Consider the following 13,970-nt stretch of genomic DNA (forward strand, 5'->3'; position numbering starts at 1 on the left):
ATTAGCAGGATCCTTGGTAGAGTTGGGGAATACACTGATGTGTCTCTCTAAGATGCATAAAATATCTTCAGCAGGACTCAGGAAGGAGAAGTCATAATGTCCTATCATACCATAAGCCACAGAACTGGTCCCTTTCAACTCAGGCTGATGAACGAGGAGGGTTTACTATATATTTACTCTGTGTAACGCACCTTGCTACACATGAATCACAATTCAAACCACATCTAGAGCATGAGTTTATAGGTAGGCAGGATACACCAACACTGGACCCTGGATTTGGAATTTCAAACAGTAGTTTTGTATATACAATGTGAACAAAAACTGCACCTGATGAATTTCATAAAGGATCCCTCTCTCCTATTCCAAATTTCACTTCAATAGCTTCAGCTGAGCCTGCATGACATAGCTATAAAATGTGCCTAAAAATTAAGAAAGAAGAATGTGTTGGAATTGTATTTTGGGTAGTATAAATGTATACATAGATATTTCAAATGGAGGATCATGTACGTTTGAACCAAGAAAACGACTGCATCAGTAAAGCTGGACTTGGAGAGGGGCGCAGGAGCTCTGGGTTCACCCCTGTGCCTTGCACTGACTGGCTGAGCTACTCCAACTGGCCGCACTCATACACTCAGAATAGGAAGCACAGAGTAAAGTTGTTTCCAACAGCGAAGATGAGTTTGGGAATTAGAGAACAAACTGTAGCCAGTGATGAAGCTAATCATTTAACTGTTGTTAGCATTTAGAATGTATAATTAAGGCTGAAAGCCATTCAGTTTATGACCGAAACCATCTGTTAGGATCCATTTCAATTTCATAAAATATCGAACAGTCATCTACTTTTGCTTGATTGAAATCTATTTGCTGTATGTAACCCCTTGACCCCATCCTAATTCCCGATGCCTGGATCACACTTTCTTTCACCTTGACTCCTCAGCCCCCCTTGCTTCCCCCGATCCCAGCCTTGCTCCTTCATACCCAGGTGTGTGTTAACATCCTGGCCCCACAGAGAAAATATCCTCCAACAAGGGCCTGTGGTAAGGAGGGGACAGATCCTGAGTGTAAGCACCAGGCCCCTCCTCCCTTCCACCGGCCCCCTCCAGGTCAAAGGTATGTTTTAAGATCAAGGTCAGTCTGCTCTCTTTCGACACCTTTGCGCTTGCCCTCCTGCCTCACCCTTTTCCTGGTTCTTAATTAGCATGAAGCAGCCTATAGCAGGTCAGAAAGCCACAAGCAAACTTTTTTTCTTTCCTCAACTCCACCTATGTCTCAAAGTAAAAGGTCTCTAACCAACTAGGAGGCTAAGGGCCTCCTCTAGGTCTTCATCTACCACCGCTTTAAATGTGAGACCAAGCCCTAACAACAATCATGTGTTACTTAATGACAGGGGACACTGTCATTCTGAGAAATTCGCTGTTGGGCATTTCATCCTTGTGCAGACATCACAGTGCACCGACACAAACCCAGATGGCATGGCCCACTCACACCCAGGCTGAATGGCACAGCCTGCTGCTCCTAGGCTGCAAACCTGTACGGCATGTTACTGTACTGAGAGTACTGAAGGCCACTGTCACACAATGGTATTTGTATATATAATACGGGGTACAGTAAAAATGTGGTATAAAAGATAGAAAATGGAACCTGCAGGACTAGGCATTGCTCAGGGTGTCACCAGGTGAGTAGCAAGTGAACATGAAGGCCGCCGACATTACTATGCAACTGTAGACTTGACCAACACTCTATACTTAGGCTACACTAAACTTATTAAGCATATTTTCTTCAATCATAAATTAATCTTAGTTTGCTTTAGCTCTTCTTATTTATTTTTAAAAAACTTTTTGAACCTTCTGCAATAACACTTAGCTTAAAACACAAACACACTGGAGATGATAGGAATTTTTCAGTTCCCTTATGACCGTAGGGGACCACACAGTGTATGTGCATGATCCCACTTCAGTCCAGCTTCACTGGCTCACAGCACTTAGCCTGTGAGAAGTGTGCAGGTTGCCCCATCCTAAAATCAACCAACCAGCCAGCAAACCTATCAAGTGTCACCCTCTGAACTAGCCTGAAGCCATCTGCTTCTAGGGCCTCTCCTTCCTGCTCCCCTAATTCATTCTCAAACCAGTGCGGCCTCATATTCTATTTACAGCTCTTTCCACACTATAACATGATTTTGGTCTGTGCATCTCCTGCACCACATCTGAGCTCCATGATGCAGGGGTCACACAGTCAGGCCAGCCCAGGAACACTTAAATGTAGTACAGGGGCCTCCAGCCCAGCCTCCCTTACCTGGGCCAGCAGTGTCCACCATGTCTCTCAGGTCACTGGCCCCTGTGCCCTCCCATTGCTGCTCTCTGGCTCAGACCCTGCTCACCTCTTGTGTGGACTGGCGGACGGCCTCCGAGCTGATCACTCCTCTCAGCCTCTCCCTTGAACCCAGCCACAGGCAACCTTGTGCCACAGACCTGCCTCCTCCTCTGGATCCCAGCACCCAAACTGCCACTGCTGTACTGCAGCAGGCTTCAGGGCCTGCTTTATGCATCTCCCTCACTTTACTACAACCTTTTGAGAGTTTTCCACAATAGATGCTCCAAGGATATATGTTCAATGAGCAATGAGGATTTTTGTTTGTTTCAAACTATAATATGTGGTGACAAGCGCCCTGGCTATGTTACCTGGCAGTGCAGGGCTGACCCTAGGCTGGGCCTAGAGCCTCATTCTAGCTTCTCTGAGCCAACAACTATCTGACAGGGTTGTTGCAGATACATAAGAACAACGCACTTAAACCAACTATTTTAAATTAAAAGTAAAACGTATCAAGTTGAATGCACAAAGTAACAACTCCCCTGGGTGGTGATGCAACCTGTAATCCCAGCAGCTCTGGAGGCTGAGGCAAGAGGATCAAGAGTTCAAATCTAGCCTCAGCAACTTAGCAAGGAGCTAAGTAACTCAGTGAGACCCTGTCTCTAAATAAAAAACACAAAAAAAGGGCTGGGGATGTGGCTCATTGGTTAAGTGCTCCTGAGTTTAATCCCTGGTACCAAAACAACAACAACAAAACAACAACAACTCATTTGTGACTAGAGTTTCCTGATCACACACTGAAATTAATTGGGGACATTTAGCCTCAAATGTCCTCAAATCTGCAGTTGGGAAGATCATCCTTCTCAGCTTTACTGGATCCTCTTGAGATGCAACCTGCTTGTCTTAATTGATCCTGCCCACAGGAACAAGAGTGACACAAAGCAAGGCAGGGCTTTGACAATTTGATTTCTTTTATGTGGGTGATTCTGCTCGAATTTATTGCATAGAAAACAAAAGGAGAGGCAGGACTGAACGACCCTCTGGGCCAGGGTCACTCACCATGCAGGCGGCCTGGACCGCCTCGGACACGTTCCCAGCATTGGGCTCGCACCAGAACACGTGGCACTCAAAGCGCTGGTTCCCAGTGTCCATGATGAAGGCAAACGTGTGGACATCCTTCCCGACACCCATGAAGGACAGGAATCGCACCCGGCACTCCACCAAGGTCTCCTCTTCATTCTGCGAGAGACGCTGGTTAGCGTCCAACCCTCTCTGGCAAACCAGGCAGCAGTCACCCAGATTTTTACATCTTAAGCAGATCAGAGAAGCCAGCACACTGAATTCAGAAAGGCCAGACTGAATTCAGAAAGGACTTTGCTGAATTCTAGAAAGCCAAAACTTTGCTGAAGGGTCTGGACAGGACTTCAGTGCTGTGGGCATCTCTTTCTGGCAGTTCAGCATGATCTGAACTACACTGATGTCGTGGACATGTCCATTCGCTACCCACTAGACCCCCGGTCTGTGAGTTCACCTGGGGAGGAACAAAGTCACATGCACTTCTTGTGCACTGCCCAACAGGGACACCAGGGGCTTACAGCCTGCTCCCCCAAGTGAACCCCAGGGCACCAGGACAAAAGGATTTGCTGCATCCCTCTCCATGTGGTCCCTCTCCCCTAGCTAAACAGCGCACTGCACCACACTGCTACCCAAAACCAGGGAAAACAAAAAGTTGTCAAGTCAACTGATTTGTCATATCATTTTCCCCCTTTCTACAAACTGGTCTCCATATGAAACGGCATAAACAGAGGCCTGGAATTCGTTCTTGTGGTCCTAAGGGCCAATCCTTTGCAACGATCACATGCAATTTTTGAGTTGGTGAACACATCTGGAATGGATGGCACCTTTCGGATCACAACATCTTGGCTCATTACACTGACCTCTTTGAAGACAGCCCCAGATGTAACAGCCTGGTGGGGAAGGAGCCACCAGGAGGCAGCCCCATCCTAGGAGGTGACTGTGGAGCTGGCCTTGAAGGGTGAGAAGCCAGCCATGGGGGGAGCAGGTGGGAAGGTCTGAGGGAAGGACCAGGAGCAAGGAGGCCAGGGGTCTGTGCTGGGGTAGAAGAGGCAGGTGGGGACGAGATCATACAGGGCTGGGAGGTGACCTGCTGGTGGACAGAGGAGCAGGGTGGTGACCTGAGGGCTTCTCCTGACATGTGTTTCATAAGCAGAATCAAAAATTAGCAAAGGGCCCTGAGCCAGACTGCCTGGTTCTGTACTTCCAACAGCGCGAGGACGGGCAAGTTTCTTTACCTCCCTGTACTTCAGTTTCCGCAATAAGAGTGGAGTAATTTGGGCTGAAGCTAATGCTGGCCTCTGTGAAGATGATCAATGACCCCTTTTCCTGCTGCCATGACAGACCACCAGGCCTTCCCTCACAGAGACATCCTCTGTGTCCCACCCCAGACAGCGTGGTCCAGTCAACCCTGGAGTCCAGAGAGGGCCTCGCCAGAAAACCTGGGTGAGCTATAGCTAGTGTCACTCAACCACCTCGAGCAAATGATTCCAATCTCCTGGGCAAATGAGGAAAACAGAACCAGGAGCACCAGGACAAAGGTTTCCAGGTCCAGAGGAAAGTGGAGAAAGGCACGGATTTAGAACAAGACAAAGGCCAAAACCTTTCACAAATGCAGGCCACTTTAATCCCGAGCAGGCACAGCTCCTGAGAGGTCAAGCCTCGGCTCTCTTTCTGGGTTTCGTGGAGACTGCTCTATCCAAAGCCTCCTGTGGCCCATGGAGACCAAGTGTCCGTTAGGACTCCTCACCTTTTCACTGATGACCGTCACGGTGGCATCGGCCACATTCATGTTCACTGATGGCCAATCCTCCTTGTTAGATGAGGTCATCAGACTCTCTATGGCACTGTTCAGGGTGTCCATTCCTGTGGATGGAAAAGGTAATGGAAAAATCCTTCAAGTTATTTATCACTTTCCAGCGTGGGCCCAACGGCCCAGTAAGAGCTGTACCGAGATCGATCATTTCTTTGTGGTTCAGGACACTTCATCACTTTATCCTCACGATGGTTCAAAATAAAACGCCAGCTTTTCCAACAGGAAGAAGGGTCATGAGCCCCTCCAGAAATCTAGCATGGGGTGTCCTGTCTAAAGAGACCACGGCACGCCCATCTCTCTCTCCAGTTTCTCCAGCTCAGGGTGGAAACAATACTCAGTAATCCTGTCTCTGTCCAAGCAGGGCCTTGGGAGGGGACCTGGAAGAAGCCAGCACTGGCCAGAGTCCCTGAGCTTCTTTCATGTCACTGGACATTTAACCAAGGTCAAGACTCACGCTCCCTAGACCCTGCTCCCTAGACCCTGCTCTCTAGACCACGCTCTCTAGACCATGCGTCCTAGTGCAGGTTAGTGGGCAGGGTCCTTTGCTGGGTGTTCCCATAGGCTATTGGAGGCCTGGGAGCAGGAGTAAGAACATTACTGTGATCTCACACAGAAGGCACTCACTGAAAGTGTGTAACCCAACGGTTTTCACTATATTACAGAGTACAACCGTTATCACAATCCATTGTGGAACAATTTTGTCATCCCTGAAAGAACCCTGTACCTTTTAGGAACCACTTACTAGCTCTCCGTCTCTAGAGATCTCCCTATTCTGCACACTTTGTATAAATGGAATCAGGCGGTAGGTGGTGTTCTGTGAGTGGCTTCTTCCACTTAGCTAACGATTTCAAACTCACGTCCATGTTTCAGCACTTGCTTCCTCTTTACTGCCAAATAACATTTCATTATATGGAAGGATCCTGTCCATGTCAGCTGATGGGCATTTGGACTGTTTCTATTTTTATATGATTGTTTTCATATGATGGTGAATAGTGTGGCTGTAAATTTTGGTGTGCAAATTTTTCCGTAGACACAGGTTTCCATTTCTCTTGGGTGTCTGTGCAGGAGCAGAGCCTCTGGGTCAAAGGTAACTGTTTAAGCTTTTGAAGAACTGCCCAGCTGTTTTCCCCAGGAGCCACATCATGTCACACGGGCCCTAGCAGTGCAGGAGGCTCCGATTTCTCTGCATCAGCCAGGCAAAGGCTGCGTCTCCCAGCCTGTCTTCAGCTTGGAAGGGCAACTTAGTCCTGCTGCTGGGATGTGAGCCGAATGCTGTGGTTGCCATTTCTGGGGTCACAGTGGAAAAGGAGGACATGAGGGCTCCCTCGGTCCTTTCACCCTGTCCCTGGAGACAGAAGCCTTACTGCAGGAAAGCACAGCACCTCCACCGCCCTGCGCTGCACATCTCTATAGACTGCAGGGTAAATAAGAAATGCCTGTCTGCTTTGCTCAAATATTCTGGGATTGTAGTCAGACCAGCTTAGCCTGTCTTCATGTAGCTCATACTGGGTTTTTTTTTTGGGGGGGGGCGCCGCGGGGGGTGTGGGTTTGTGTACCAAGGATTGAACTCAGAGGCACTCAAACACTAAGATATAGTCCAGCCTATTCTTGTATTTTTTTTATTTAGAGACAGCATCTCAATGAGTTGCTTAGCGCCTCACCATTGATGAGGCTGGCTTTGAACTCTGGATCCTTCTGCCTCAGGCTCACCCTCATCCTCCTGAGCCGATGGGATTATAGGCATGTGCCACCGCGCCCAGCTCCACATGGCTCATTTGATCAGAACTGTTCATGGGCCACGGCTGGTGGTGGAAAGGGGGCTTGATTGAAGACAAGGCAAGGGAGTCACTGTGCACCTCACCCTCTTGGGGGTGTGAATACCTCCCACAAGCTCCTGAACACCTTCAAAGGGAAAGGACAATAAAGGCCGTACATACCGACTGGTCTGTCGACAGGTAACATGCCCAAGTACTGCACGTGGAACTTCTGGACCAGTTCAGTCTTTGGCGTTGGGAAATCTACTGTAGGGAACAAAAGCAGCCCATCCTTCTCAGTGGTTGCCACACATAAGAAAAAAATAGTCACCACCTGGGATCTGCAATCCCCAGAACACCACCTGTGCCTTTATGTCTTGTTCCTGAACAAAATCAAAATAGCACTAACCCTAGACACTGGGGAAATCGGGCGAAAGACTAAAAGCTCATTTAACTTGGAAGTAAAACCACCTTTGGAAGTTGGATTCACTTCCAAGTTAAATGAGCTTTATTTAGTCTTTCGCCTGATTTCCCAGTCCTTTATCTCTGTCAGTCAAAATCCCGTTAAACTTTCATTTAAAGGTGGGAAAGAGTTTGAAGCCAGGAGCTGATGGGCCAAACTGTCTCCCTGATGTGTGCTGAGGAAAACATAACCAAGAGTCCCCCAAAAGAACATACATTTTTAAAAATTAGTCCCTACCCCATACTTTACATGAGTCATGAAAATAATACTCTTTAACTTTGCATTAGCAACACAGCCACCCCACCTTTGTACTAATCCTACTGACACAAAATCAAGTCTGTGCCCCTGTAGGCTCAAGGTGCACACTCCATTCATGTTTTTCGAGTTGAATATGCTGTTTTTAGGAAACTCAAGGCAATGGAGAACCCCCTGAGCCCTCTTGTTTCTTGCCGTGAGGGACATGCCAGGATGAGGGGGAGATGCCACTGGCCTACCTTGCAAAGGGACTTCGGGATTCACACTGGTCCTCTCCTGCGAGGAGCTGCAGGCCAGGGCTTTGGCATTCTTCCGTTCAGCCATAATCTGAAGATGAAGTGCAAACACAGCTCTGGTTGGCGGGCGCAGGCCCCACACCTTCAGCGAGTCCAGTGTAATGTGTCTGAGTGGATTTCACTTCCAAGTTAAAATAGCTTTAAATTTTCCACCTGACTTCCTGGCCCCTTCCCCAGGGCTACGTTTTTCATTTGAGAATTTTGCTCATTTTCTCTGGGGATAACAGGTAAACTGTTCCTCACAGTAACGGTCTCCTGATTGTTTGGAATCTACTTCTTCGGTTCACCAGGCTTCCAGCTTTGCTGAAAGTCACCCAGTATCTATGGTCTGGCCTGGACCTGCTGGCCACAGTGGTTAGCGGAACATGGCATGGTGGGGCTTCCCTGGCTCTTCTAGGTGCCCACTGTCAGATACTTTTTTTTAGGGTTCTGGAGATAGAATATGTCGGTTCAAATCTCACCTCTGCCACTCACTGTGTGGCACTGGATAAGTCACCTGCCCTCCTATATCTCATCTCCTCGACTACATGGGGATGACCACAGTGTTTATGTCACAGAGCAGTTTCGAGGACTGAAGGAGCCAGTGTGTCAAACGCTCAGTGGCCTCAAAAATGTCGGCTGCTATCTCAGACTGTCTCTCTGTTGGGGGCAGGATGTCTGCTGTGCTCAAGCGTCATTGCTTTCCAAACCTTCCCTCACCAGCTTCACAGAGCCACGGGCTTAGGTACCAAATCCTCATTTTGGAGACAGGACCACTTGGAGCAACACCTGGCCTACAGATTTCAGGCCACCCTCCCTCTGTGAGAGTTCTGAGTCTGTGGATTCTAGCGACCAGGGGTTAAAAACGTTATGGTGGTGCCAAAGTGTGTATGTAGGCAAGCCTGCAACAGCTGCATCGGTACTGAACAACTGTTTACAAAGCCTTTATACTATATTTGGTATGATAGGGAATCTGGAAATACTTTGAGGTACATGGGAAAATGTACATAGAATACACGCTAACACTTCACCACCTTATATAAAGACCTGGCATCTGAGGACTTTGGTCTCTGCTGAGGTACTGTTACTGTTCCCCTGTGGATTTTGAAGGACCGCCGTTCTTTACTGGGATGAGCTGAACAATCTGCCCACTTCTTCCCTGAGTCGATTTTCATGTCCCCTCTCCTGCCCTTCCACATCCCTTCATCTGCTCAAGGGGTGAGGAGAGAGAGGTGCACCGCTGTGCCCTGACCCACCCTTACCTTGGAACAAATTTCGTGGAGACTTGTGGCAATGGCTTTTGCTGGTGTGTCACATCGAAATACATGACATTTCAAAATTCTGGTATCTTTATCTCTTGCTACGTAAGCAAAATCCCTATGCGGGGGAAAAAAAAAAGTATCAGTACATTAAATAAAGGAACCTTTTACCAACCCATATGCTAGTTATGAATGTTAAAGGAGCCAGCAGCAAGCATGTCAGTGGTAAACAATGTATGAAATGATTAAAAAAAAAAAACTAAAATTTTAACAGCTACAGAAAACTGAAGCACGGTTTGGTAGATATTAGGGATTCATTTCTAAGTAACATAACGACAGCATCCTCCACACCCAGGCTCTTGAACTCCCGGAATAGCTAACGACGCTGGGCCAATGCCGAGTTTCACAGAGCCCTTCTGTGTAGCATGATAACAATAAAATATTACAACCACACAACCTGGGCTTGGAAGAGCATGAATTGCATGAATGGTGTCAGGACAGACATGGTTTGTGCAGCAGAAGCAGAACAACAGGCTCTGATGTGGAAACACGAGCACAGAGAACCGCCCGACCCACAGCTGCTGGAGAAAGTTGATGGGCAATCGGAGGGCGCTGGAACACGGACACGGCGGGCTGAGAGTCTACCAAAGGCACCGCAGGCCACTACCCACTCCTTGAACCCTGGCTCTGGGCAGCATCCCATGATATTGCTGTTATGAAGCATGAGCTCAGATGCTGTCAAGAGCGAGCAGCGGCTGCTGGATTTTAGCATTTGTTTTACTGTTGAAAAAGATGCTGGCTGTGACACGACTCGGCTTCAAAAGGGCTACAGGACACGTCTACGTTCCTCTCTGTTATTACTGGAGGACGCTGGTTTTCAAAGTTGAAAGTGTTTATGAAAAATAAATGTCCCGCTTTACCCCTGCGGTCATGGATCATAGTGATTGATCTGCACGTGACGCTAAGCCAGGATCCCGGTAATTGAAAATTTCTCTCCCGTGATGTAAGAACTGGCAGTCTTTTCACAGACCAGGACAGTCTACCTCCAGGATAGCGGAGGTGTCCTTGGGAAGGCATGAGGATCTACCACTGGAGGCAAACGACCATCGTGAGAGAGGCCAGAAAAAAGGTGGGGTTCAGTAAGGGAGGGCTGGTTGAGACAGATGGTCTGGCCAGAGAAGTGTCCCGTTGTCTTGCTGGGCGGGGCAGCTCTTCAGTGGAGCTTCCTGACCCTGGGCTCCAGGTCAGGACATCTGGACCTGCCTGTCATGCAGACACTTTAATTGTCCACGCCTGACCTCAACATCGGCCCCAACCTCCTCCTGCTTCCTCACCGGTGGCTTCAGTCAGTGTCCTCCACACCAGACTCCCCTGCCCCTTCTCCCCCCACCCAACCCTGTGGGGACTAGGGTACAACCTGGAGGTCTGGCGCTCCTGCCTCCCAGCCCCACAGCGTTCAGCTCAGGGTTCAGAGCATGTCCCCTGCCTCTGCTCTCCACCCCACTGCCCCTGTGGAGGGCTCAGCTGACGCTGGGAGCACCCCTCCTGTTGTCCTCGGCTCCGGCACACGCTGCGCTCACCCTAGGCATCACCCTGGACACCAAGTGTATCTGGTGTGTCTTCCTCACAACTCCTTGAAGCTCCATGAGGATGAACTGTACCTTATTCATCCCCAATACCTGGTGATGCCAGGTAGCAGAACTGTCTGTGATAGAGGCTCCACCCCCACCCCCAGGCACAGCGCCTGCTCCTCTTGGTCCTACTTCCCAAGGGGAAGCTAGACTGAGCCAGAGGTATGAATGGGTTCCCTGACAGCAGGTGGAGGGGTGCGTGTGGGCCAGGAGTGCCCCCCATCCTCAGCTAGCCCTTCACTGAAGCCACACGTTACATAACAAGATAGGCCTTACTCCGGAGGCCGTGCTCCAGGGAAGCCTGGTTTGGGGTTCTCTTCCCTCTTGCTGCTCTTGTTCCCTAGAAGCGTCATGAAGTAGCACACTCCAGATCTCAACACCTTGCCCTTTAAACTTCCATATGCAGCTGCCCTTTGCCTGAGGCCAAATCTCTCTGAAGCTCCCTGTGGTCACCCACAGAAAGCCCAAAACCCTTTGGATTTTAAGAGTTGTGAAATCTGCCCGACCAACTCTCCAGCACTGTTCTCCTGACCCAGGAGCTCTCCCTCTGCTCCAGAAAAGGTGGGTCTCCTTGTGGTGACATCTCTTGCTTGGGGACCACTGACCCTCCCTATGCTGTCCAGAGCACACCTGTCAGGATGGCCCACCTCTGAGGTCTGCCAGGCCCCCTAGCCCCCCAGGGCCCTGTTTGAGTCTAAATGCTCACAGTAAGTAATTCTGCACCACAAAGGACAAGTTCTGTTATGTCCTCTCTCGTAGTTACTGCACAGGTCTCAACTGTGTCTGTCCTAAGAGACAGCAAAGAACAGCCAGAAGGCCAGTGGCTTGATTCTGGCAACTCGACCTCCAGTCTCATTCCTGGTTCCCCTCAGTTACACAGTTGAGCACCCCCAATCAGAAAATCCAAACTCCAAATCCCAACTGCCACAATGCCACAAGTGGAAGATTCCATACCACCAACTCTGCTTCATGCAGAACATTATTAAAAATATTATATGAAGTCACCTTCAGGCTTTGTGTGCCGGGGGTATGTGAAACACACAAATTTCATTTTTGGACATGGGTCCCATCCCCAAGTTATCTCATAGTGCACATGCAAATATTCCAAAATCAGGGGAGCCCCCCCTCAAATTGGAAACACCTCCATTTCCAAGCATCTTGGGTATGGATATGACATCTGCACAACTCAGGACACAGGGTGAAAAAATCGATTCCTAAGGTCTCTCCCTGGCACTGCCATTCTCTGATGTCAGCTTCCAAGGTCCAGTACTCTCTCTCTTGAGCTGGCAGGGTGATGATCCCCAGGCAAATGGAACAGGCCCTGGTTGATAAGCCACACATCATTCCTACCCGGGGTCGGCTTTGTGCCCTCTGTTCTTCCATATGTAACCTCTCAGGCATGATTTTTTAAATTACCATTATTAATCTCCATTTTCTTTTGGCTCAGGGGAAGGTGATAAAGGCTTTAAGGGTGACCATGAGGAGCCCACATTTTCCTAAAGGAGAAACTCAGCAGCCTCAGACTTGCTTTGGAGGAATTCTCGCATGTTTTTTCACAGCCTCATCTCTTCCTGTTTGCTCTCAGGTGCCAGACTGACAGAGGAAGGAGGCAGGAGTCTGTGGTCCACCACCGTGGGTGAGATTAGAAACTCACTCTCCGGAAGCTGCATCTGCTTCTTGGGGGAAAAAGAACTCTCTCTGCAAGATGTTTGCACATCTCCCATTTTATTCCCATGCAACATAACTTGAGTCACCCTCAAATAGTGACAGCCCCAAACATGGAGGTCTGTAGAGGCAGCGAGGCCTTCCTTTGGACCTGGAGCTTGGACATGCTGAGCCACTTCCTCTGTGCACAGTGGAACACCCAGTGATAGAATCTGTGACTGAGGGTCAAGTCCAGATGCCACTTCACTGGTTGTTCTAAGAGTCCTAAGTTGTCCTGGGTAGCCTTGAACTTGAGATCTTCTTGCCTCAGCTTCTCTGAGTAGCTGTGATTACAGGTGTGCACCACCACACCTGGCTTTATAGATTTCTATTCTAAAAAAATATTCAATTTATCTCCACAATTACCTTCTAAGACACTACTAGGTCCCAGTCACCAGTGATGCAAATGCAAGTGGACAAGGCTGCAGACACTGCCTGGCGTCACTGACATTGACACGTGAGCTGGTGTCTTTAGGTAGGCCTTGCCAGGGTAAGAAGGACAAGGTAAGAAGGATGGTTCAAAGAAAATTTAAGTGAGCATGAGCAGAGCCACAGGGTAAAAGAGCCAGGAGTGTTTGGAAGAATTCACACTGTCCTCTGCACACACCTGTGGCCCTGTGAGGTGGCCTCACAGAAGCTGCACACAGTTGCCCACAATTAGTTTGCGCAGCGCTTTGTGCCCTGCTGGGTTTCTGGCCCTTACTCTGAGCCTGATGGAGAATGATATTTAAAGGCCTCATTTGTGCTGGGTGTTGGGATTATGCTGTAATCCTAGAGGCTCGGAAAGCTGAGGCAGGAGGATGGCAAGTTCAAAGCTCAGCCTCAGCAACTTAGCACGGCCCTAAGCAATTCAGCAAGACCCTGTCTCAAAAACCAGGAGGTAAAAGGTCTGTAGCTAGAGCTGGAGCTTCTGTCTCCTCCTTCAATTCTAACAGAAGCGAGTACCAGGAAGCAGCTCCATTGACCATGTGATGACTGAGCCCTTGTATTTCCAGCTCTCCTTGCTCTTGTTCTCCCTAGTAACAATTCCCCCCTGAGCACCAGCTTTGGGTTCTGCTGGAGAAAAATGTCAGCGCTAAGACGTTTTTGACAGCCTCAAATTTCTTAATGGCCAAGAAAAAGGACCAACGATTGCTTTTATTATTCTCGGCTGTACAGCATCCTCATCGCCCTCCAGGAGCTTGATCCTTCTTTATGGAATGAGTGAATCAACAATTCATTATTCAAATGGCTCCTATTAAAAACCAGCCAAGACTGAATCATTCACCCTTTCCCCAAATCTCTCCCCTGCAACTCTCCCAGGGTAAGTAGAATCTGCTTATGTGTTTACCTCTCCAAGAAAATTTAAGAGGCATCTCAGATCCCTTAGCTGTTCTACAGACTCACCTTTCAAAGCCCCTTCTACAGCAGCCCTGACAGGTGGTACCTGGAA

At 48.8% G+C, this 13,970-nt stretch overlaps 1 protein-coding gene across 17 annotated transcripts in view; it reads right to left on the minus strand.

Annotated features, from left to right (window-relative positions):
* Apbb2 (amyloid beta precursor protein binding family B member 2) overlaps positions 1-13,970 on the minus strand; it is a 388,124-nt gene that overhangs the window by 4,982 nt on the left and 369,172 nt on the right. For all 17 annotated transcript variants that reach the window (XM_078021224.1, XM_078021225.1, XM_040292516.2 and 14 more), the window contains 5 exons: positions 9,207-9,321; positions 7,909-7,996; positions 7,135-7,218; positions 5,132-5,247; positions 3,367-3,546 (listed from right to left, as the gene is read on the minus strand). In XM_078021224.1, coding sequence (XP_077877350.1) covers positions 3,367-3,546; positions 5,132-5,247; positions 7,135-7,218; positions 7,909-7,996; positions 9,207-9,321 — 583 coding nt within the window. The remainder of the gene's footprint in view (positions 1-3,366; positions 3,547-5,131; positions 5,248-7,134; positions 7,219-7,908; positions 7,997-9,206; positions 9,322-13,970) is intronic.

This window comes from Ictidomys tridecemlineatus, chromosome 9 (assembly GCF_052094955.1).
Source record: "Ictidomys tridecemlineatus isolate mIctTri1 chromosome 9, mIctTri1.hap1, whole genome shotgun sequence".
Classification (NCBI taxonomy): Eukaryota; Metazoa; Chordata; class Mammalia; order Rodentia; family Sciuridae; genus Ictidomys; species Ictidomys tridecemlineatus.